This window comes from Marmota flaviventris, chromosome 2 (assembly GCF_047511675.1).
Source record: "Marmota flaviventris isolate mMarFla1 chromosome 2, mMarFla1.hap1, whole genome shotgun sequence".
Taxonomy (NCBI): domain Eukaryota; kingdom Metazoa; phylum Chordata; class Mammalia; order Rodentia; family Sciuridae; genus Marmota; species Marmota flaviventris.
In genome coordinates, this window is record NC_092499.1 from 77,016,158 (window position 1) to 77,042,397 (window position 26,240).

The window sequence follows — 26,240 nt, forward strand, 5'->3', positions numbered from 1 at the left end:
CAAGACGCTGTCTCAAAAATTTAAAAAGGAGGTGCTGGGTATGCAGCTCAGGAAAAAAGACCCGCTAGGGTCTGTCCCCAGTACTGCAAGTAAATGAAATGTTTTCTGGCTAATAATGTCTTCTGGATTTTTGTGACTAAACAAGGCCGGGAGATTCTGGGAGTTCAGGGCCGTGGGACGAACTCGCCCATTGCATACAGCTGGCTACCAGAATTCCGCCAGAATTTGGCTACGGCACCTGAGTTCGCTCCCCTACGGCTCCGCTCTTCGCCTTCAGCGTGGCGGTCCCGCCTATTTTTCCCGTCACACCCATCTATTGAACCGTCCCTTCGCCTTTCAATCAATTCAAATATCGCACAGAGCGAACCTATCGCAAGATTCGTCGAAGGGAAGAGGCGGGCACTTTCCCGGAAGTGCTGGTTAAAGCCCCTCCAATCAGAGGCTTGGTACGGAAGGTTTGAATTTTGCGCAGGTTTGGCTTTTAGCGTTCCTGCTTCGGAAGCGACCGACGTTGTCCTGACTCGGAGGACCCTCATACTTTTAGTTTGGTTGTAGTTTCGCACTAGAAAGTGCCTCAGGTAGGTGGGTTCTGGAGAGCTGCGGGGAGTATCTTGGTCCGCTGCCGGAGACGATCTGAGGAGTGGGACAGTATATGTAAATTAAATGCTTCTCTGAGATCTGTCGGTCGCCGCTCGGGGGAGGGCTCTCAGGGACCGGATTGCCTCCCGAAGCTGATGGCAGGATCCTCCCAAAGTGTAAAAGTTTGTTGCCGTGGTTTATAGAGCAGTCAGCGTTTTACCAGTGGGATGTAATTGGCTTTTGAGGTAGCACAGTGCTCCACGATGCTGGACGTTGAACATTCCAGGAGCTCCTCCCAGATCTTTTGACGACTAAAAACTCCCAGCTGAGAACCTCTGGCACGCCAGACTAACGCATTCTAGTCTTTTAAGTTGGAAGAAACTCCAGGCAGCCAAAGAAAATTTAAGATGTGTGTGAAAGGCAGGCTGCCTGACTTGGGATAGACCATCTTTTAGCTGTATTAATGTGGGAAGTTAATTTACCTTATCTGTACAATGGTAATAATACTAAACTACTTTGTAGGGTTATTGTGACAAATATACCTTTAATGTTAGATAGTCTTTTTGAAAAATATTTTTTTGGTTGTAGGTGGACACAATATGTTTTGTTTGTTTGTTTATTTTTATTTGATGCTGAGGATAGATCCCAGTGGCTCATGCATGGGAGGCAATTGCTTTACCACTGAGCCACAACCCCAGCCCCTAGATAGTCTTTTAAAGTAACTAATAACAAGTTTTAACTTTTACTATTTAGCAAATCACATAATAGTAACAAATCACATATTAGAGGAGACTTCTTCATGAAAAGCATAGCCCATGTCACTTTTCCTGGGCTCTTCAAGGAGAATGTTACTAGTATCCAAGTGGGATGCTAATTATGCTCTTGTAATTGCTTAAAATCGTGTTTTTAGGGGCTGGAATTGTGGCTCAGCAGTAGAGCGCTCGCCTAGCATGGGCGGACCCGGTTAGATCCTCAGCCCCACATAAAAATAAACGCATAGTATTGTGTCCATCTACCAAAAAAAAAAAAAAATCGTGTTTTTAAGAACTTTCAAGTAGAAATGTGAAGGTTCATGGAGGGCAATGCGCTTGAAGACAGCTTAGAAATGTGTATCTCTTCATCTTTATCTTTTGCTATAACCTTTGGAATAAACCAGTATATGTAAATTAAATGCTTCTCTGAGATCTGTGAGCTGCTTTAGCAAATAATTGCAACCTGAAAACAGGGGTTGTGGAAACCCTGATATATAGCTAGTCAGTCAGTAGCACAGGTAAAACAATTTGACATGGGATATGGGGGCAGTCTTGTAGGACTGAGCCCTTAACCTGAAGGATCTGATGTTGTCTTCAGGTAGATAGAATCAGAATTGTATTGAATTAGAGTGCATCCAGCTGGAGTCCCCTGCAAATTGATTGCTTGCCTGACCGACATGAGACATGTATTGAGAGGTCTGGGGACTTAAGCTCAGTAGTAGATTGACAAGCACGAAGCCCTGGGTTCAATCCCCAGCACTACAAAAAACAATAACAGAAACTTAGCAGTACCTTGTGAGAATATGATGGTAGAAAGGGAGTACTTCTATATATTCATGGTGCCCATAACTTTTTAAACCTTCTAATCACAGAGGGGACCTTCTTACCTTCTTTTAAACTGTCAAGACTTTTATTCTGGAGAACAAGTCTTCTCTCTAGCTTTGTAGTTTTCTTGAAATATCAGGTGCATAAGTGACCCCCTTAAACTTTCCACTATCCTTTATTATTCTCATTTGGAGTCACTGTTAGAACTTATGACACTGTCTTTATTGACTTTCTTGTTTTTCTTTAATACATTCTCAAAAAATCTTTCTAAAGAAAAGGGTGTGTACCAAGTAAACTATGTGTTTTCTTGCTTGGATAAAAAAAAATGGGGCAAGGGCTGGGATTGTGGCTCAATGGCATAAAAATAAATAAATAAAATGTATTGTGTCCATCTACAACTAAAAAATATATATGCTAAAAAAATAGTGGGGCAAACTGATGTTATCTTTCTGCATCACTATGGTAATTATTCCTGAAAAACCTTTCTTTTCCAAGTTTAAAAATCCATCTGCCTATTTTTGGACAAGTCTAATAGGCATCTGGTGTGTGTGTGTGTGTGTGTGTGTGTGTGTGTGTGTGTGTTGTGTTGTTTTGAAGTGAGAAGAAACGCCAGGCTATTCATCACCAGTGTGTTACTGGCAGCATCCCCTAGGGATCCTGCCTGGATCCCCTCTGGCTGGATACAGTGTCCACAGGCATAAGAGACACATACAAAATGGAAAAAGAAAAAATGAATTTTATGCAGTTTAATCAAACTGGGGAGAAGCAGCTAGAGGAGGTGGTAATAGTGTTGCCTGGTAACACAGGGAAAGTTAAGGAAACTGTTCTATATACAGTCCTGTATGTTCCCTGTTTTCACCTTTACTTGCACGCTTCTATTTCAGTGTTCTTTATGGCAATTCTGGAGCCTCTTGTCTATATTCAGTAGACTATAGTTTTCCTGGGCTTCACTTCATCTATCAAACAGGTTCCTATTTAGAACTCCAAAATAGGTTGTAGCGTCTTGTCTCTTGATAATCTCTTTTCTATTCTTCATTGTCACATAGGTATTCCATTATGCATTTAATAGTTTTATTTCAAATAGCTCTGAAGTGGGAGGGAAGATGAACTGGAATCTTAATTTTTAAAAATATCTAAATGAAAATTCATGTTGGGGGCTGGGGATGTGGCTCAAGCTGTAGCGCGCTCGCCTGGCATGCGTGCGGCCCGGGTTCGATCCTCAGCACCACATACAAACAAAGATGTTGAGTCCGCCGATAACTGAAAAATAAATATTAAAAAATTTTCTCTCTCTCTCTTAAAAAAAAAAGAAAAGAAAATTCATGTTGGTTTCTATTTCTCTTTTCCCTGACAGTATGTCTTCATCACGTTTTGCCAGTCATCACAGAAAGGATTTAAGTACTGAAATGATTAGAACTAAAATTGCTCATAGGAAATCACTGTCTCAAAAAGAAAACAGACATAAGAAATACCAACGAAATAGACACATTGGTTTGAAAGATGTTGAATTAGATGAGACATTGCAAGAGCTTGTTCCAGAAAAGGCCAGTACCAAGCCAAGTAAGTAAAGTTCTGTTGTAGTTTTAAGTATTTGGGTGGGGGGGAGGTGGGGTGGGGGGAGTACCAGGGATTGAACCCAGGGGCACTTAGCTACTGAGCCACATCCCCAGCCATTTTTGTATATTATTTAGAGACAAGGTCTTGCTAAGGCTGGCTTTGAACTTGTAATCCTCCTGTCTCAGCCTCCCCAGCCACTGGGATTACTTGTGTGCCACCACACCTGGCTTAAGTATTTTTAAGAGTGAATAAAAGTTGATTTAATGCCTGTGAGTAAGACAAAAAGAACAAAACAAAACTAGCCAAAAACAAATTTTTTTTAAATGGTCAAAAGAGTGGAGCTTTGAAATATTCTAAATAACTTGGTGTTTTCTACAACTAAGTCCTAGCCATTTAAATTAAAGGCCATAAATGTCCCTAGCTAGGCTAAAGCCATTTTCCTATGGAGGTACGATAGCATTTTATTATCTATATTACCTTGTAGGAAACCTAAAGTTCTTAACTTCTGGAACTTAGATAAGTAATGACAAGGTTAATAAGAAACATAAAAATAGAATGGGTAAAAAAACCTGTGAAATAACAATAAGAAAACATCACTCCTGGGTATTTATCCTAAAGAATTAAAGTTTATGGGTGTGTGTGTGGTGTGTATGTGTATACATATACATATGTATATACATATTTCAATATGTGTATATAACAGCACAATTCACAGTAGTCAGATTATAGAACCAACCAATAGGTGTCTGTCAATGAATGAATAGATAAATGAAATATAAGTATACATAATGGAGTTTTATTCAATATGAAGAATGAAATTATCTCATTTGCAGGAAAATGGATAGAACTTGAGCATTATGTTAAGTGAAATAAGTCAAACTCAGAAAGTCCAGGATCATGTGTTTCCTTTTCTCTCATGTGGAAGCTAGAGAGTGGGGAATCTCATGAAAATAGAAGAAAGACCGGTATAGTAAAGTAACCAGCGAGAGAGAGGAAGAGAGGGAAAAAGGAGATATACTGGTGAATGATATTGACTATATTAATTTTTGTGCATGTATGAATATGTCACAACACTTTTCATATATAATGTACTAATTAAGATATGGAAAAAAATTAAAGGATAACTCAAACAGAGCAAGAAAAGGGCAAAGAATTCACCCTGGGGCTGGGGTTGTGGCTCAGCAGTAGAGTGCTGGCCTAGCATGTGCAAGGCCCTGAGTTCGATCCTCAGCACCACATTTTAAAAAAAAAGAAGAAGAAGGTAATGTGTTCAATTACAACTAGAAAATGAATATTTTTTTGAGAGAGAATTTTTAATATTTATTGTTTTAGTTTTCGGCCGACACAATATCTTTGTTTGTATGTAGTGCTGAGGATCGAACCCGGGCCGCACGCATGCCAGGCAAGCGCGCTACCGCTTGAGCCACATCCCCAGCCCCAGAAAATGAATATTAAAAAAAAAAAAAATTCATCCTTACAGTTTGCCCAAAATGATTTGGGGCCATTAGACAAGACAAACTAAAGAAAAGTAATCTCAGGAATGATGAAAATATAGTGTCTTAGAAGGCAAGGGATTTATAGGGAAGGAGGAAGAATAAGAAATGATTTTTCATTTAGCCAGGAGGCATTGGAGTTCTATTTTATTGTTTAGGTGGCAGTAAGATAAAGCCAGGGTAAATGGAGAATTTAAAAGAAGATAGTCTTCTTAGAAGTTTTATAGAGAAAGAAAATGAGGTGTCAATTGTTTAACTGTTAATTACTTCGGATTTTTCAATTTCCAGGACCAGTATGAAACATATATGACACTTAATTGATTCTGCAAAGGGTGACATTGGCCTAAAACATTTCTTCCAGATATATCATTTTTGTGATTCTGAAGAAAAGTAAGGAAAAAAGAATTGGATAAAAACTGTTGTAGGGTTCTTCTGTTTTTATTTTTAACATGATATCATCAGTGCTGTTTGAAGGTCAGAGGAAATGAGCTAGTAGTCTGGGGGAGAGAGAAAAGAATACCATCCCTTTGGAATTGAAAGGAAATGAAAATATGGGCATAGAATGATATGGGAAGACCTTGAAAGAACCAAACATTTTTTTTTGTCTGAGAATAAGTAAAAAGTGGACTGGCTATTTGCAAAGTTACAAAATACTTAGGAATAATTTTTAAAGGGTGTGGTAAAATTAAGAGTTCAATTTTAGCCATGTTAAATTTGTGATGCCTATTAGACATGTAAGAGGAGATGATGAAAAGGTAATTAAATACACAAGATGAGTTAGGGGGAAAGTCTGAATTAGAGATATAACTAATAACTTCAGGAACTCCTGAATTTATATGGTGGTTGAAATTGTAAGACTGGATGTGATTATCCAGAGTTGTGAGTGGAAAAAGGAGAGAAAAGGGTTGGACACTTCAACATTTAGGGGGCAAGGACATGAGGAAACAAGCAAAGAACTGAGGAATAGCACCAAATGAAGTTAAACCCTTAGATATAATTTCTAGTTTATAGGAAAGCATGGAGGAGCTGATGTGATAGTGTACTATACTAACAAGGCTGAGGCTGGAAGGTCTCATGTTTGAAATCACCTGGGCAATGTAGCAAGATCATGCCTTAAAATAAGTAAAAAGAGCTTAGGATATAGCTCAGTAATGAAGCGCTTGCATAGCATGTGCAAGACCCTGTGTTCAATCCCCAGTACTGTAAAATAAAATTAAATACATAAATGAAAAAAAAAATGGAGGCTAGAGGAGTTAGTAAAAAATCCAAGAAAGCAAATATGGTATACAAATATAGAGTGTATGACATTCAATACTGTGGGTCTTTAGAAGATTATCTTATAAGTTAATTAATTTAAAATTGAAGTAATAACTCTGGACACTTTGGTACATGCCTAAAATCCCAGCAACTAGGGAGGCTGAGGCAAGAGGATGGAAAGTTCAAGATCAGCTTTAGCAATGTAGCAAGACTGTCTCAAAATAAAAGAAGGGCAGAAGGGCTAGGGATATAGCTCAGTGGTAAAGCACCCGGGGTTCAAAACAAAACACATGCCTGGTACATATAGCAAGCCATTAATATTTGAACAAGTGAAGGCACACACAGGAACAGTAATTTTGAAAAGACTAGGGGTTAAAATAACTTTTAGTTAGTGCCACAGTCTGGCTGGGCACAAATAACCTAGCCGCCATGAGGCACTTGTAGGTTCAAACAGGAACTACTTTATTGTACTCCACGTGCTGTCCCCGGGAACTCTCTCCGCCCTCAACAGGGCTCCAGGAGAACTCCCCCGGGAACCCATCTTAATGGCTCGCTGGTGTCACCTCTCAACCACTCCTTCTGGCGCCATCCCAACTCTGCTGTGGCTCTCAACAAGTTAGAATATTAAGGAATAAATTATTAGAAGCGTTTCTTGAAGCAGTTAGACAAAATGATTTTTAAACATTTTCTGTAACTTTTTTATTTGAAATGTTTTATATATTGTGTTTTGATTTTTTTTTCGTGCTTAGAGTCATTGAAAACTGTCCTAAGTGAAGAAAGAAAACAAATGCTTCAAAAATACAAAGAAGAAAAGCAACTTCAAAAATTAAAAGAACAGAGAGAGAAAGCTAAACGAGGAATATTTAAAATGGGTCTTTATAGACCTGAAGCACCTTCCTTTCTTTTATCAAATCAGAATGCTATGAAAACTGAGCCAAAAAAGGTAAATTAATGATCTTAACTTGATAAAGAAGAATAGTTCCTTTTATCTGGAACTTTCTTTAAGAAACAAAATGACCAATGCCTTTTCTTTTAGTCCTCTTATTAATTTAATTGATTAACTAATTGGTAGAAGGTGGGAATGACATAACAGTAGCTCAGAAGAATGAAAATCAGGCTTCTTGGGGTGCAGCAACTCAAAAAGTTGAGACAGAAGGATTGCAAGTTGAAGACTAGCCTCAGCATCTTAGTGAGACACTGTCTCAAAATAAATAAAAGGGATATGGATATGGTTCAATGGTAGAACACCCTGGGTTCAAACCCCAGCACCACAAACAAAAAGAAAAGAAAATCAGATTCCTTGATATATAAATGGAGAGAGGATAGACTAGGAAATCTGGTTCAGCCAGGCCAAACAATATTGTTCCAAAGGATTTGGCATTTATCTTGTAAGTAAGTTATGGAAAGTCAGGGGAGATTTATAAATGAGGTAGGGCCATCATCAAGTTAATAATTCAGAAAGTCTACCCTGGCCTTAAAAATTACAGTCTAGAAAGGAAAGCATTTATGGATAAGAAGATAATTTGTGAGACTATTACAGCAGAATCGATGGGATAAGTTGTCTGGGGCAGTGGGTTTAAAAGGGAAACTGGTGTAAGATATATTTGACAGGACTGGTGGCCAAGTAAATGATAAGGGTTGAAGGAATTAATAAAGAGTCAGAGACAGATGATTCTGGAATTATTAGTTTCAACAAATGTACAAATTATGCCATACTGCCAAAGAGATGAGGAAGACAGAAGTAACAAGCTTACATGGGTACACGTTTGTGAACTTTTTTTTTAACTTATTTGGGCGACCTATATAGACAGTTGGGAATAAAAATTTTGAAAACAGAATGGAGATTGGTGCTAAGATATGGACTTAGGATATAACATTGAGGATATAGGTGTGGTTTAACTATAGGATTAAATGAAATCCCTTCAATAAAGATATGTAAAATTATTATTTTTTTTTAAAGAGCACCCTCAGGTGAGCAGAAGTCAAACACCAGGGTGAAAAGACTTGTCAGGGTGGCAGGAAAACTAAAATAGGATAGAAGATAGAGGAGGCCGTTGGATTTTTTATTTTTGAGACAGGGTCTCACCAAGATACTGAGGCTGGTCTTAAACTTGGCAGTCCTTCTGTCTCAACTCTTTGAGTTGCTGCACCCCAGGAAAACTTTAATTCTTCTGACCTACTGGCTATTCTAAAAGTATATAACACAGATCTCATTTTAAATAATGTGTTTCCAAGATGTCATTGTATATGAGTTCCAAATTTAAATAAGAATGGAATGATATAAAGACCTAAAATATTGCCTACTTTTCTGGGCCTTGTGAATCTCATTGATTCACTTGGCAGATCTTTGATTATTTACTCTGTATATAGCATGATCTTAGAACAATAAGGAAGAGACTAAAATTAATGGCTGTAGTTCAAGTTGGAAAGATAAAACTAAATCTATTCTTTGTATGTTAGAGGAGGGAGAGATTATTTCTGTTTGCAAGAACATCAAAGACCTCTTGGGAGGGGTTATATTTAAGGTGGCTTTCCCAGAATATGTAGGATGTCAGTCATTGGTCCAAATTGTAAATAACTATTTAAATAGTGTTATAGGTAGAGGGGGAAAAAGAGGCCCATCACTGTGTTAAATAGCAAAATTCACTAGTAGCTAGCCCTATTTTGTATTTTATTTAGAGACAGTCTCACTGAGTTGCTTAGTGTCCTGCTTTTGCTGAGACTGGCTTTGAACTCACAATCCTGCCTCAGCCTCTCGAGCCTCTGGCATTACATGCATGCTCCACCATGTCCAGCAATCCTATTTCTATAGCACTAAGTTTTTACTGAGATTTGGAGATACAAAATGGCATCTCATCTAGAGAAATCTATAATTACGCTTCTTAAAAGAATTTTAGAGTTGACAAATAACTTACTACCCTAGTCTTTCTCCTGTTAGGTTTTTTCTTCAAGATATGAAAGCAAAGTTATTAAAACTAAAAAAGTTTTAATAATTTAAGTGGAAATTTTTTAAGTTTTTTATTTCCTTTTTTTTCTTTTTGCTGGTATTCATTTATCTCTTTTTTTCCTTTTTGGAATGGGGATTGAACCCAGGGCTTTGAGAATGTGAGGCAAGTGCTTTGAGCCACATTCCAGCCCTGAGAATCTCTTTTTATAAACAGAAAATGAAAGATCCTAATACTCAAGTCTGCTTATTACCCTCTTCCCAAATATGTCTAACTTATCATATTAATGAGGATTCTAGTACAGGGAAAATATGGTTTGAAGTTTCTTTTCCCTAATGGAGAAATATGAGTAAGTTTTGAAGCTATTAAATTTAAATCCAGTAGGGCATGGTGGCGCACACCTATAATCCCAGCGACTGAGGAGGCTAAGGCAGGAGGATCGCCAAGTTCAAAGCTAGTCTTAGCAACTTAGTGAGGCCCTGTCTCTAAATAAAATTATAAAAAGGGCTGGGGTCTAAGTGGTTAAGCACCCCTGTGTTCAATCCCTGGTAACAAAAAATTAAAAAATAACTTAAATCCAGCCAGAACCAGAAGAAAGGTAGGAATTTTTAGTAAGTATCTTTTGCCATAAATAATTGAAGATAAAATTTAATATTAAACTGGGAATTTTGTTTCATAATGAGACATGAAAGTAAGCTTTTGCCAATTCATTTTATGTTTTTTTTTTTTTTTTTTAAACTGGATTTTCATTTGACTGTTAAAGGCTATTCCATATTCTGGACGGATTACAAGATCAAAGGCCAAAGACCAAATTGAACAAACTAAGGTACAATTGATAATAGATCCATGCCAAACTTTGTGTCGCCATCTTTATTTACTGAACTCGTATTATATATTCCAAGTTACCTGCATGAAATGTAAATAGCTGAAAACATGTCCTATGAAAAGCACATAGCAGATGAGTATTATGGTTTCTAAGAAAATGGAGTGGTCAAAGAGGGATAGTATGACTTTTATCTGGTCAGAAAGCTAAGTTTTCATGTGTTTGGTAGATTTTGGGTCACTACCACAATCCTAGCACTTTTCTAGTCTATGGGATACATAAAGAACAAAATTCTCTGGCTTCATGGAACTTACATATCAGACTGGCAATTTAAAAATTTATATATGTATGTGTGTATGTGTGTGTATATATATATATATATATATATATATATATATATATATAATAATAATGATTATAAGTATTATGGAGGAAATTTTAGAAGAAGGGAGTTAGGGAATACCAGAAGTATGTGTTGGGTAGAATTTTGATTGGGGCAATCAGGGAGAGGCCAACTGAAATGGTGGCATTTTGAGTGGGGTCTTTAAGGAAGTGAATCATGGGAAAGAGTTCTCTATCCAAAAGAAGAGTTTTCTAGGCAAAATTCAAGGCTCTCAAAATGAAAGTATTCCTGTTGAGTTCAAGGACCATCAGGTGGCTATAATTAGCTGTGTTGTCAGTGCTTAATTCTAGGACTCTAAAAAAAGGATATAAGGAAATATTTATAATTGAAAACTTTTCTTCCTTTAATTTTATTTAGGTTAATAGATTTTTTTGCTGGGTAATTTATAATTGTCAGGATTCAATTGAGGGATCATTTTACAATTTAAAATTGTCATAGTTTGATTCATTATGCAGTTAAATCACATAGTACCTAATTTCTTAAATAGATTGAGAATGGGATTGATGTTCGAGCCATCCGACCTGTTCAAAAACAAATTGCAGAAAAGAAAGTATTGGACAAAGAGAAAAAAGGTAGGAATATTAACAATTACTGGTGTTATCACAGTAATAACTTATTAATACAAAGAACATTTGATTAGATTATCTTCCCCTTGCAGTTGTGCGGCCTGTTATGCCCACATCAGTGAGAATGACCCGATCTGCTACTCAAACAACAACGCAGATTGTAAGAACAGTCTCAACTAACACTACAAGAAAGCCTGTCACAAGAGCCACTAATGGTAAGAACTATTTTTTGATCAGTGACTTAACCAGAATGTTTTGTCCCTTGAGGTTATTATTGGGTTTAAATTTTAAAACCAGCATGTACTTTTTGAGTAGGAAAGAGAGAAATGGAAAATTCAACTGGGAAAGCAGAGTCTGTGTCCTGACATTCAGTTAGCACACAGCGAGAACTGGAATGTTGAAGCACCTGAGTTAGTATAATCAGTGCTCTGAAGTGAATACTTAATGGCCTAGATAAATCCCACTTTATCCATTTGTTGAAATACAATGTAGATGCTGTTAAAGTATATTTAATGACACGGTTAATGATACACTAAGTGGGCAAAGAAAAAAACAGGTTAGGGCTGTGGATATAGCTCAGTTGGTAGAGTGCGTGCCTCAAATGCACAAGACCCTAGGTTTGGTCCCCAGGCCCCACCGTCCCCCCCAAAAAAGTATGGGGAAAAAAACAGATGAAACAGTAGTGTCACTACTCTGAAAAATAATACATGAACATGTGGACATAGGAAAAATTGAATAACATGCTAAAGTGTCAATTCAGTAATGGAATCTTGAGTGATTCATTTATTTTTGGTGGTGGTTCTTGGTGTTTTTCTTTGTTACCTGTCTATAAGATGCATTTTTTATTCAGAGGAAAAAGTAAAAGATAAAACACATTTGTTTTGTTTTGAAACAGATGGCCTGTATTTGGCAGGAAATTTCATTTATTTTTATTTCTTTTTATCATGTGACTTTTAATCATAAAAAATCCATCAAGACATGCATTTGTATTGTCACCTTTTTTTTCTCTTTCCCAGATTACCTTAGTAGCTTTAATACAGCATTTTTTATCAGCCAAAATTTATATCTAATTTCATTTTTATTGTAGATAATGAACCTGAAAAAAAGGCACCAAATAAAGGAAGACCTGTGAAAAAGACAGAAACAAAACCTGACAAGGTAGAGAATAAACATCTGTTTATCTCTAGATGCTCTGAAAATCTCTTGCTACTTTCATAAAGTTGAAATTACACATATAGAGCTGCTTCAAGAGGTTAACCTACATGTGTGTTAAAGCCTCTTGAACCATAAAGAATTATGAGAATTTACTATTGTTGTTTTTTCAGGTGTCTTATTCTCAGAGCTTTATAGGTAAAGGAAGTATAATTTGGTTAACCAAAAGATTATGGAAAAAATAATAAAAACAGCTGAAAAGCCATTATATGAGAACTAGCTAAGAGATAAGTTGGAGAAAGGTGAAATGTATTTACTTTGTATTCAGTTAGACCTGAGTTTGTTTATTGTCTCGGCTTCCAATTAGCTGCATATCTTTGGGAAAGTTATACAATTTGAGTTTGTTTTTCCATCTCTAACATAGAATACCTACATAGTCCAGTTTTTTTTTTTTTAAATAATTTTTTTTATTTATTTTTATTGTTTAATTTTCGGTGGACACAACATCTTTGTTTGTATGTGGTGCTGAGGATCGAACCCGGGCCGCACGCATGCCAGGCGAGCGCGCTACCGCTTGAGCCACATCCCCAGCCCCATAGTCCAGTTTTAAGAATTAAATAAGCTAAAATTTCTGATGGTATCTAGCATAGAGTTTAATAAATTGATAATAAAAAAAGAAGCATATGGCTGTGTGGCACAAGCCTGTAATCCCATTAGCTCAGGAGGCTGATGGAGAAGGATTGCAAATTCAGGGTCAGCCTCAGCAATTTTGCAAGGTCCTAATAAGCAACTTAAAATAAAAGATTTAAAAGGGACTTGGAATGTAGCTTAGTGGTAAATTGCCCCTGGGTTAAATTCCCAGTACCCTCCCCACAAAAAGAGGCATTATTATTTTTTTTAATTTATTTATTAATTAGTTTTTTAAAAAAGGCACTATAGAGGGCTTAATCTCTTGGTTTATAATCCATTTTACAATTCCATCTTTAAAAAAAATGTTTTGTTCAAGAATAAGAAATCTGTTTATATTCTTACTAAAAATCACATGTAGATATTTTAAGAAAAGCACTATGGGATGAATCTTTACAATCTTTCAAGCTCTTCCCTTGGATTTATTTTCCCCTTAAAGATTTATCACAAGTTTTTACTTTCACTGACGCTCCACCCTTCAGGGTAATGTTACCACTTAAATGTTTGTCCAGGTTGAAATACCTTATTTTGAGTTCAGATCTCATTAAAAATCACAAGCATTCCCAGAAACTTAGAAACCTAAAACTTATGTTTAAAAATATGTTTGATATTTTATATGGTATATCTTACTGTGTCATATTGAAAAGTATTGTTCTTATCAAGCGGTTACTTACATCTAAGATTAGTTTTTAAAAGAATTTGGTCCTTAACAATAGCAGTCATCTAATACTAAATTTCTGATTCTCAAACTAATTGTGATTATCCACGTAATTTAAGTAAAAAGTGTATTTGTTAGTTGAGTAATTTTTTCCATCTTCAACTTTCATATATATTTTATTTTCTTGTAATGCCTACAGAGTGTTATATGCTTTTTTAATAAGAATTGGTTCTCTCTCTTCCAGGATCATAGGGGTTTAATGTAACTGGTCCTCTAATTCCCTATATATATTTTAATTGTATTTTTTTCCTTTCAAATTATATATAGGGAACATAGAGCTCAATTGTCACATTTTTCAATCCTGTAAAAATTGGTTGAATGTATCCCAGGAAGAGAAATTCTCATTCTGTTCCATTTACTTATATCTAGGTTGTTTCTTTTAAACTTGATAATGAAGAAAATACTTTGGATTCAGAAACCAGTGCAACAAATAGAATGGATCCAGATAAAATCTTATCAAAAATGGAAAACTTACCTAAGAAAAATCCTGCAAAAACCAAAGCAAAAACTTCTTTTGCACCTAATGATTTTATGTTTCATCCACTGGATGGTTTGAAGACCTATCAAGTAACACTCATGACTCCCACAAGTGCCGATGCTTTCTTGACACCCAGTTATACCTGGAACCCTTTAAAATCAGAAGGGTAAGAATATAAATCTTAAAGAAAAAACATATATATATAAACACACTTGTAAAATCTTAATGAAACCTTTGCCCAGAGGGGTGGTAACAAATGCCTTTTTTAGATTTGGCCTATGTTTTCCTATATTATTTAAGTTAGTGAAATATGCTAATTATAAATGATGAGGATGTGTTTTTTTTATAGACATTATTCAAGGTTGAGGTTGTAGCTCAGTGGTAGAGAGCTTGCCTAGTATGGCACTGGGTTTGATCCTCAGCACCACATAAAAATAAATAAATAAAATAAAGGTATTGTGTCCATCTACAACTAAAAAAGAAAACAAAAGGGCTGGGGTTGTGGCTCAGTGGTAGAGTGCTCACCTAGAATGCACAAGACACCGGATTCGATCCTCAGCACCACATAAATGTAAAATAAAGATATTGTATCCACCTAAAGCTTAAGAATAAATATTTAAAAAAAAAAAATATTATTTAGAAGGGTAAAAATAATGCTTTTGTAAATTTAGCATTTCCTATGCATTTTTATTATTTTTACTCTTCAATTTGTAGGTTTCATTTACTCTTAATAAGTGACTTAATTATAACACTTAAAAATTTGTATTTATACAGAGAAATACAGATCTCTCTCAATATATGTTTGTACATATATATAAACACAGAATATATATATATATATATATATATATATATATACACACACACACACACACACACACACACACATACACATCCCGCCGGTACTGGGATTGAACCCAAGATCTTGTACATGCTAAGAAAGTGCTCTACCACTGAGCTACATTTTCAGGTCTTTTTATTTTATTTTGAGACACGGTTTCACTAAGTTGCCCAGGCTGGCCTTGAACTTGAGATCCTCTTTCCTGAGCCTCCCAAGTAACTGGGATTGTAGGCATGTGCTATCACTCCCAATAGAACAGAAGTAAATTTTTTTACAAGAGGAAAACTGCCATAATTCAGATTTTTTGTTTTGTTTCTGATGCAAGTTCCTTTAAAATATTAGCTCTAAAAAAATTAATTGCATAGTTTGGGGGGATCAGTTAGACTCCTTTTAAAAGAAAAGGTAATATTGTTTGGCAGCAAATATACTAGAAACTACTCAACAGCATTAAAGACTATTAAATGCTTATCTTCTATTAAGAGATCTTCAGAGTCTTTGAATATCATTAGAATTGATACAGATGGACATTCCCATTATATGTACTTAAGTTTTTTTTTTCCCTCCAGGATAAACTTACTTTTTAAAAATGGGAACATTGTTATTTGACTCCCAGGTTTTAAAAAACAAATAGAATTCTGAAATCCCTTAATAAGATACATGGAGTTAATGTTTCACGAAGTATATTTTTGCTGTTGTTTTTAGTGATAAGACTCAAGAAGCAACAAATGAAATCTTGACCCCAACATGTAAAACTTACTCTACCAAGACAGTACAGCAAAATTCAAATAAATTACAGTGTCCTCTGGGTTCTCTAACAGTTTCAAATCAAGGTATAGTATTTAACTAAATTTTTACTTACTTTTTTAGATTATGATTTATCAGCTTTGTTTAGAGTTCATTTCTTTCGTATAGCTCAGAGATATGACCTCAGGTTCCAAAAGTAAATAAATAAAAGGGAGAGTATGAATGAAGACATTTGGAGAGAAATTTATAATAAAAATACAGACAGGAAGTAAGTGTAAATTTGAAGAGATGAAAAATCTCTTGAGCACCACATTAGAGAATAGGTGAATGAAACAATTGAGGCAGAAATAAAATTCAACATTGAAAAAAATTGAAAAAAATTGAAATTTTTTAAAAATGCCTTTTTGTGTCATTTTAAGAATTGCTATTTTGAAATTTGTATGTAATATTTTCTTTAATTTTTAGAACATAACGTAAATCAAAATGAAGCTACTACTAAGAATTCAAATGGCCTTTCAATTAAGGATGTCCCATCACTTGAATTAAATGAAGGTCAAAAGTCTCAGCCAACACACGATGTACCTTATTTCAGGTTTGTCTCTTTATTCATTTACTGGCTGGGGTTGTGGCTCAGCGGAAGAACGCTTGCCTAGCACATGTGAGGCACTGGGTTCAATCCTCAGCATCACATAAAAATAAATAAATAAAATAAAGATATTGTGTCCAACAGTAACTAAAAATTTTTTTAAAAAATATCTAATCATTTAAAACTCAAATATTTAGTTTTGTGTATATTTAACATAGTATGTTAGTGGGGTGAATTTTACATATTTTTACATTCTAATTATTTTTTCAATAGCTAGTATATTCATTTGGTTGCTAGTTCAAAGGGTAGGCAGTGCAAAGGGTATAAGTGAAAAGATTCCTTTCCAGTACTATCTCCCAACCCCATAGTTTGAACCTCCATGGAAGTGGGTATCATTCATTCCTTGTGAAAACTTCCAGAGATAGATAATGCATATGTAGACAAATATAGAATTTTTTTCTTTAAATTATGAGCAGTAGTGTATAATACAAACTATCCCATTTTCATTTAATGTTAAATGTTGAAGACATTCCATTTTAGTACTTAAAAGAGCTTTCGTACCTTGTGTGTATGCACATGCAGATTTGTGTGTTCTTTTTGGGGGGAGGTTACTGTCGATTGAACTCAGGGACACTCGACCACTGAACCATATCCCCAGCCCTATTTTGTATTTTATTTAGAGACAGGGTCTCACAGAGTGCTTAGTACCTTGTTGTTTATGAGGCTGGCTTTGAACTTGCAACCCTTTTGTCTCAGCCTCCTGAGCCTCTGGGATTATAGGCGTGCACCATTACACCTGGCTGGGTTTGTGTTGTAATGATTGCATAGTATCTAATTGTGTGGATACACCACAAGTTATTTAATAGGACCCTGTTGTTAAGCATTAACATTGGGTTTTGTTTGTCATTATTATAGTCAGGGCTACAAAGAACAACCTATGTGCTTTTTTATTCACATATGCAAATAATGACCTCAATTTCTAGTCCCTTAAGTAAGATTAATTAGAATTCCTGTGTTTTTTGTTTGTTTGTTTGTTTTTTTCCACTTTTTCCAATATCTAACTAGCATTTTTTTTAGTTTTGCCAATCATGTAGATGAGAAATTTTATCATTTTAATATTTATTTGTTTTATTATATTTTGTGTGTATTTGAGAGCCACTTCAATTATTTTTGAGAGCATAAATTTTAGAATTACAAGGGATTTTAGAAATTAGCTAGTGTATTGTTTGTGAGACTGAGTCATTGAAGTGTTAAGCAGTTCACCCAACTAGATAATATCAGAGCTGAACCAGGTCTCTTTGCTCATTAATTCTGTCAGTCTGTGTATTACCATTGAATGTGAGTTATTAAATTTTTCTTTCAGGAAACAAACTTGAACTTGGGATGTAGCTCAGTGGTAGAGCCCTTGCCTACCATGTGTAGGCCCTGGGTTTCATCCCTAGCACTTCTGAGAAAAAAAGAAAGAAAAAACTATCCTGTTTTTCTTACTAGGATGCTTTGGGTTTTGTTGTTGTTTTGTTTAATCTCTTGAATTTGAGGAGATAATTTTCTCCATTTTTTATTGTGATAAAATATAGATAACTTGAAATTTGCTATCTTCATTTTGAGTATACAGTTCATTTCACTAGTATTAATAAGTACATTCATAATATTGTAGAGCCATAGCCACCATCCATCGCCATAATGTCTTTCATCTTGTAAAACTGAAACTACACTCATTAAATAGCAAATTTCTATTTCTCCCTCCTCACAACCTTTGGCAAACTATTCTAGTTTCTATGATTTCAACTATGCTAAGTATGTCACATAAATACTTCTGGCTAGGGATACTATAAAACATCCTATGATGAACCAGGTGGACCCCCACAACAAGAACTATATAATCTAATATGTTAATTGCTAAGGTTGAGAAACACAAGCCTGAGGAAAATTCAGTCTCTTTCTATATAAAAAGCATTCTAGCATGTTGAGAAACTGAAACTGTTTACTGTCAATGAGAACATAAAATGGTTCCTTGTACCTTGTATGCTTTTCAGTTGTAGTTTGTGTACTTATTGTGGGGATTCCATTTAGTGTATTGTAGGATGTTTTGTAGTGTCCCTAACCAGTAGTGACAACTAAAAATATCTGCAAACATCACCAAATGTCCACTGGGGAGCAAAGTTAACAACCCTAGTTGAGAACCATTGCCCATAAATAAGCAAAGCCAAATAATTAAATTCTGTAAGGTCATATCACTTTAATCATAGATTTATTTACAGTTTTTAGCTTCAGTTTACTCTTGGCAGTTGGGTTAGCCTTAGTTCCATGGACAAGATCAGAGAATCTAATGAACATTGAGAAATATTAGACACTGAAAAATGAGAACAAGACAAACTAGAAATGTTAGCTTAAGAAGTGGGTTCTTGACCTCATCTAGCTATGATAGATGTAGAAGGATGGACATAGTATTAATTTGCATTTGTGGATTTTAACATGTTAAAGTTCATAAAATAATTAGGTATCAACTCTGGAAAATTAATATTGTATGTATCTTATATACCTTCCTAATGTAATGTATCACAGTGTTGTGATGCTATTACTGATACCAATGGGGGAACACTCATTAAACTGAAATCTATCTCACCATTTTAGAAATATCCTTCAGTCAGAAACTGACAAATTGACTTCACACTGCCTTGAGTGGGACAGGAAGCTTGAATTGGACATTCCAGATGATGGTGAGAAAACTTTTGTTTTTTGATGATCTGATCTTTGTTTCTTATAATATAATTACATCCATCCAAAACATAAAAATCTGATGTTGTACAACTTTATAGTTTCACTGTTATTCAAAATAGCAAGAATTTTTCATTTCTAAACCTATATTTCCCAGTATCTCTCTGCTAAAGTAGTATAAAACTTTTGTGTATTTTTTGAAATTTCTATATGATTTTATAGGTGATGTCAGTATCTGGTATTGTTAAATTATATAAAAATATTTTCAGAATAAAAGTTACCTAAATTAATATTGAAAGTTTTTTTCTGAAAAGTTTCTCATTTATTTGGTAAAGGTGTTTAAGAAAAAAAATATATGTAGGCTCTCAGTATGCAATCCTTCTTAGATACTTAGGTACAATGAGCTATTTGAGGTTGAAATATTGTAAAATATAAAAAGAAGTAGAATGTCTTTTATTATGTAGTAATATATGTATGATAGTGAACATTACCAGTTGTTAATAGAAATCAAAGGAAATAGTTAATGCTCAGTATTCGTATGGTGAAATTTGTGATAAAATTTTTTTTTTTTTTTTTGCTTTAAGAATTTTGGCCAGGTGTAGTGGTACACACCTGTAATCCCAGTGAAATAGGCAAAGGCAAAAGGATTTCAAGTTGGAGGGTACCCTCAGCAATTTAGCAAGTCCCAAGCAACTTAGCCAAGACCTTGTTTCAAAATAAAAAATAAAAAGATCCGAGGATGTAGTTCAATGATAAAGCACCACTGGGTTCAACCCACAGTACCACAAACTTTTTTTTTTTTTTTAATTTTATTTTGCAAGCCCTAGAATATTTGGGGTGGAGTCTTATCAGTTGGTTGACTTGCTGTAAAAGTGCTATTTTGTGCTTTAACGTTTAAAACACTTTTCTCTTTTAGCTAAAGATCTTATTCGCACCGCAGTTGGTCAAACAAGACTCCTTATTAAGGAAAGATTCAAACAATTTGAAGGACTGGTGAATGATTGTGAATATAAACGAGGTGAAATGGAAACTACCTGTGCAGATCTGGATGGATTTTGGGATATGGTTAGTTTTCAGGTATGTGGCCAAGTATTTTGAATATAGTAACTTATTTTTTTTTTAATTGAGTAATAGTAGTAAAATGGAATAACAGTAGCTGCTTAAGTACCTATAATATTGAGATATTAGAAAACACCTCTATAAATGATAAAGTACTGTCTAAATTTTATGATTGATGTCCTTTTCTCCCCCAATGTTGTCAGGATAAATTCTGTGTGAATTGGAAACTGAGATTATATCCAACTCTTGAATACTGGGGTTTTACATGTGAGAAATAAGGCATTCTAGTCTTTAGTAGTTCAGTTCAACTAACAATTATTGAGTCCCTATTGTGTGCTAGGCTTTGTATTCGGAATGATAAAAAGTCCCATTCTCCATCCCAGAGAAATTTTTAGTTTGATTAGCAATTTACACAGTACACATAATTCTAATGTAGAAATCTCTCCATGATGGAGGAAATCACTAGAAGGGTCAGTAAAAGGTAGGGGGTGGGTAATAATTTCTAGTTTGTTGAACTTATTTTAGAAATAAGCATATAAAAAATTTTAAGATTAATAACCAACAACAGACATTTTTTTTAAAAATGTGTTTTAATTAGTTATATATGAAACAACAGACATTTGAAGAAGAAAGTTTTATTATTTTTTTGGTTGTACTGCAGATCAAACCCAGGGCTTTGTGCCTGCTCATAAGCATGAGCTCTACCACTGTGCTATAGCACCAACCTCAGAATAAAGCTTTAGACCTAAAAGAAAAAGACCAAAGCCAACATTTAGGGAAAAAGCTATTTGGATAGAGTAAATGGGAGTAATATAAAGAGAAAAGAACATTTGAATGCAGGCATTAATATTTCAAAGAGATCAGACATTTCATCTATCAAATAAAAATACCTGTTTAAAAAAGAACATTCATAGAACCACAGAAATAGCCTTTTGAAGTTAAAAAATAAGAGCAGAAGTGTAATATGGAATAGAAAGAGTTTGAGTTCTGGAAATTTCTTGTTAAGTGGAGCAAAGAGATGTAAAATAGAAAAGAACACAAGAGAAAATTAAGTGGACCAGTCCAGGAAGCATAATATCCAAATAATTGGAATTTCAGAAAAAGAGAATAGAAAAATAATTGTGGAGAAAAAATGATCAGTGAAATAGTTTAAATTTTTTTTTTTCTAGGACATGATTTCTAGGCTAAAGTAGTCCATTCAGTGCCTAACACAGTAAATCAGACCAAACCCACATCTCTTCACATTATTAAATATATTTGTACAAATCTTGGGATAAAAAAAGAAATCTAGAAGCTTTCAGAGAAAGAAAACAGACTTCATTCAAAGCCTCAAGAATCAGAATAGCCAGGGATTTTTCAGTAGCAATTTTGAAAGCCCGGAAAACAACACTCTGAAAAATCTAGGAAAAATAGCTTCCCACCTTAAATTTTGTACCCAATCAATTATGAGACTGGAAAGGCAAATATTTCAGACCATAGGTCTCAAATTTTATCTCCTCCCATGCTCCCTTTCTTGAGAAACTAACATTATGTACCTTACAGAAATGCGAGTAAGCTAAGAAAATGGGGAGGAGAGTGCGACCTATCCCCAGAGAAGGGCTGAAGAAAAGGAATTGTGGCTGATGGTGAAGGAACAAGGATTCTAAAGCAACTTGGAGTGTGGAAAGTTTACAGAACAGTAGTTAAGATAGCAGGAGGCCCAGAATTCTGGGAATGAATAGAATACCTGATTTTTTTTTAATTGTAGTAATGTAATTTATACTTACTATGCAGAATTTGGAGATGAATCGATAAGTACATGAAAAATGAGCAAACAAAAAACAATGATTATTAAATCTGGAAAAGAGTTATGAGGAAAAGAACATAATTACAGTAATTCTGTGGCCCAGATGTCAATAATGTTTATGTGATCGTAATAATAGAAGGATTATTTTATGACCAGTTTTTTATACATTTACCAGTTTTCATAACAGTGAGTTGGTTCATTAGCATCCTTTAGTGTTGACCAATTAATTTTGCTTTTTAGTATTGATTTATGGATTTAAAGATATTTGATATGTTTACATTATTTATAATTATTATTATCTTTATTCATGCTTATTTCTCAGCTTTCTATCTTGTTTTTGTTTTGGTACTGACGGCTAAACTCGGGTATTTTACTTTTTTTTTTTTTTACTCTTTTTTTATTTGTTTCAATTAGTTACACATGACAGTATAATGATCTTGACATAGCATACATTTGAATCAGATGGGATATAATATCTCATTTTTCTGAGTGTACAGGTTGCAGAATTACATTGGTCATGCAGTCACGTATATACCCACACCAATAATAATGTCTGTTTTATTCTGCTGTCCTTCCATTCCCCCCTTCCCCTCCCCCGGGGTATTTTACTTTGAGTTACTTTCAAAGCCTTTTTTATTTTGAGAAAGGGTATCTCCAAGTTGCTGAGCCTGAGCTTGACCTTATGATCCTTTTGTCTGAGCCTCCCAAGTCAGTGGGATTATGTGTGTGTGCTACTGCACCTGACTCATTGCTCAGCTTTGATTAGTGGGGACCACTTTAAGTTGAGGCCTTTTTTATGAGGTTTTGTTTTGTTTTTAACCAAGAAACCGTGTGGTATTATTTACATATCATAAAATTTGTCTATTTTAAGTATACAGTTGTTTTTAATAAATTTAGAATTATGCAACCATCACCACGATCCAAGTTTAGAATTTTCATCACTGCCAAAAGATCCTTCCTGACTACCATCAGTCTCCATTCTCACTCTCAGCCCTAGGGAATTACTAACAATAAAATATTTTTTTTAAAGTTGTGTCTGGCTTGGTCCAACAGAGTGCACTGTAATCCCAGTGATGAAGAGGCTAAGGCAGGAGGCTCCCAAATTTGAGGCCAGCCTCAGCAATTTTGTGAGACCTGTCTCAAAATTTAAACAAAGGACTGGGGATGTGACTCAGTGGTCAAGTGCCTCATAATGGAAAAAAAAAAAGAATTCTCTGTACGGAACATGTATAGACTTTGTTTCTTCTCATTTTTTTCTTAACAATACGGTGTAACAACTACTTTACATTGTATGTAGTATTATAAGTCATGTAAAGATAATTTAAAGTATATGGGGTATACATAAGTTATATGCAAATATTATACCATTTTATATAAGGGACTTTGCTGTCTGAGGATTTTTTTTTTTTTTTTAATGACCCTGGAGATGAACCACTAGTTCCTAGTCCTTTTTAAAAAATCTTATTTTGAAATAGAGTCTCACTAAGTTGCCCAAACCGGCCTTGAACTTGTGATTATTGTACCCAGCTCATGTACCTTCTTTAATGAAATGTCTGTTCAATCTTTTGCCCATTTTTAAATTGGGTTGTCTGTCTTTTTATTAGGGACTTTTTAGTGTTCTTTACATATCCTGGATATAATCAGAAATGATATTTGCAAATATTCCAAGTTTGTGGTTTGACTTTTAGTTTTTTTGTTTTGTTTTGTTTTAATACATTTCAGGGATTGAACTCAGGGGCACTCGACCACTGAGCCACATCCCCAGCCTCATTTGTATTTTATTTAGAGACAGGGTCTCACTGAGTTGCTTAGTGGCTTGCTGATTTGCTAAGGTTGGCTTTGAACTTGTGATCCTCCTGCCTCAGACTACCAAGCTGCTGGGAGGATGCATCACTGTGCTTGGCTGACTTTTAGTTGTCTTAATGATGTCTTTTGAAGTGCAAATGTTTTTAATTTGGGTGAAGTTCAAATTATCAATTTTTTTTCTTTTGTGACTTTGATAGTTTTTAAATATATATATATTTTTTAATTGTAGTTGGACACAATATCTTTAATTAATTAATTTATTTTTATATGGTGCTGAGGATTGAACCCAGGGCCTTGCCCGTGCTAGGTGAGCACTCTGTCGCTGAGCTACAACCCCAGCCCCTTGACATTATTTTTAAGAACTCTTAAGTCACAAGGGTTTTTGTTTGAACTAAAAGTGCTATAGTTTTCAGCACTTAGAGTTCAGTCAGTGATCTCTTTGATTAGTTTTGGTGTATGGTGTGAAGTCAGAGTCTAACTTCATCTTTTAGTTTTTTTTTTTTTTAGTTGTCGATGGACACAATATCTTTATTTTTTTTTTATGTTGCCATGAGGCTTGAACCCACTGCCTCACGCATGCTAGGCAAGCGCTCAACCAACTGAGATACAATCCCAGCCCCTAACTTCATCTTTATGGTTATAGACATGCAATTTTTCCAGCATTGTTCATTGAAAACATCCTTTACCCACTGAGTTATATTGACACCTTTGTTGAAAATCAACTGATAATTGATTAAACCTGAGTTATTTTGATATTTACTGAGGTTGATATTTACTTTTTTAAGAATAGGAAGTTGAGAGGATATGTGTGTATAAATGCATAGTAGGGATACTCATTTTGACCCAAATGAGTTTAAAAAAATTATGTCCATATAAAAATCTGTATGCAAACATTTATGGCATGCATAGGGGAATAAATAAATAATAGTTACTTTTGTTTTGTACCTGGGATTGAACCCAGGAACACTTTACCCCTGAGCCACATCACCAGCCCTTTTTTAAAACTTTTTTTTGAGTCAGGGCCACACTAAATTGCTGAGGCTGACTTTGAACTTTTATCCTCCCACGTCAGCCTCCCAAGCTGCTGGGATTACAGGCATGTGCCACCATGCCCAGCAATAGTAGTAGTTTTTTTTTAAAAAAAAGAAAGATTGTGATCATTTGTTTGATTTGAGAAACAAAAACACTTAGGATATATTTCCTATCGTTTTAGTTATCAAAAATAACTAGGGGAGTTATTCATATATGGCAACCTTTATTTAGATTTTTTTGAGGTTTGTAAGACCAAAAATAACAATGAACAACTTTATCATAAATATTCTTGATGTAAACACTGAATTAAGAATGGCTTAGCTGCTAGGTATGGTAATTAATTACTGCCTGTAATCCCAGTGGCTTAGGAGGCTGAGGCAGGAGAATCAGAAGTTCAGAGCCAGCCTCAGCAAAAGCAAAGCCCTAAGTAACTCAGTGAGACCCTGTCTCTAAATAAAATACAAAATGAGGCTAGGATATGGTTGAGTGCCCCTGAGTTCAATCCCCGGTACCACAGAAACACACACCCCAAAACATAAAACAAAAAGAAAGAATGACTCAGCTGAGCACAGTGTGCACATCTGTAATCCCAGCAACTTTGAAAGTTGAGTTAGGAGGATCATAAGTTAGAAGACAGCCTGGGCAAATTAGCAAGATCCTGTCTCAAAATAATAAAAAGGGCTGGGAATGTAGTTCAGTAGCAGTGACAGAGCATCCCTGGATTCAGTCTCTGTTACTGTCAAAAAATAAAAAATGACTCAGTCTAATTTTAATAACTCAGCTTTTTATTATTTTTATAGTACTGTGGTTAAAACCAGGGACACTCTATTACTAGGTGTATCTCCAGCCTTTTCATCTTATATTTTGAGACAGGGTCTTAACCAAGTTACTGAGGTTGGCCTTATACTTGAGGTCCTCTTCGCTCAACCTCTGGAGTAACTGGAATTATAGTCTTTTGTCACCCTTCCTAGCTGAGTCGCCAGTTCTGAGTCACTGTTCTCAATTTTTTTGAAGCTTAAGTTCATTAGTTTGTAATTTATTAGTTTGTATTTGATTAGCATTAATCTGATAAACTTAGGCGTTATTTATTAACAGATAGAAGATGTAAACCAAAAATTCAACAATCTGACCAAACTCGAGGAGTCTGGATGGCAAAACAATAACAATACAAATAAAAAAGTCTTTAGGGTAAGTTTGTGGGGTTTATATTTCATATTTCTAATATTTCTTCCACTTGATTTTTAGAAACATTTAACTTCAGTTTTCCCATTTTATAAAGTTTCATGTGTTACTTACAAAGTCCTGATTGTTTTTAAGTAAAGAACAAGGAAATGATCACAAAATTTAAAGTGTTTATTTCTGGAGAGAAGAAAGTAAGAGCTATGATTGAATGGAGGCACCCAGATGGTTTGAAGTTAGCAGATAGTGGGTAC

At 34.9% G+C, this 26,240-nt stretch overlaps 1 protein-coding gene across 2 annotated transcripts in view; it reads left to right on the plus strand.

Moving 5' to 3' along the window:
- The first annotated feature begins 455 nt into the window (after positions 1-455).
- Positions 456-26,240, plus strand: part of Dlgap5 (DLG associated protein 5) — a 38,710-nt gene continuing 12,925 nt past the window's right edge. The window contains exons 1-13 of one of the 2 annotated variants that reach the window (XM_027929564.2): positions 456-578; positions 3,511-3,716; positions 7,213-7,406; positions 10,172-10,234; positions 11,122-11,206; positions 11,293-11,415; positions 12,288-12,358; positions 14,127-14,401; positions 15,779-15,906; positions 16,286-16,412; positions 19,041-19,126; positions 20,041-20,201; positions 25,903-25,995. In XM_027929564.2, the coding sequence (XP_027785365.2) occupies positions 3,512-3,716; positions 7,213-7,406; positions 10,172-10,234; positions 11,122-11,206; positions 11,293-11,415; positions 12,288-12,358; positions 14,127-14,401; positions 15,779-15,906; positions 16,286-16,412; positions 19,041-19,126; positions 20,041-20,201; positions 25,903-25,995 (1,611 nt within the window). In that variant the 5' untranslated portion in view covers positions 456-578; position 3,511. The remainder of the gene's footprint in view (positions 579-3,510; positions 3,717-7,212; positions 7,407-10,171; positions 10,235-11,121; positions 11,207-11,292; positions 11,416-12,287; positions 12,359-14,126; positions 14,402-15,778; positions 15,907-16,285; positions 16,413-19,040; positions 19,127-20,040; positions 20,202-25,902; positions 25,996-26,240) is intronic. The other variant, XM_071607285.1, reaches the window with a different exon arrangement.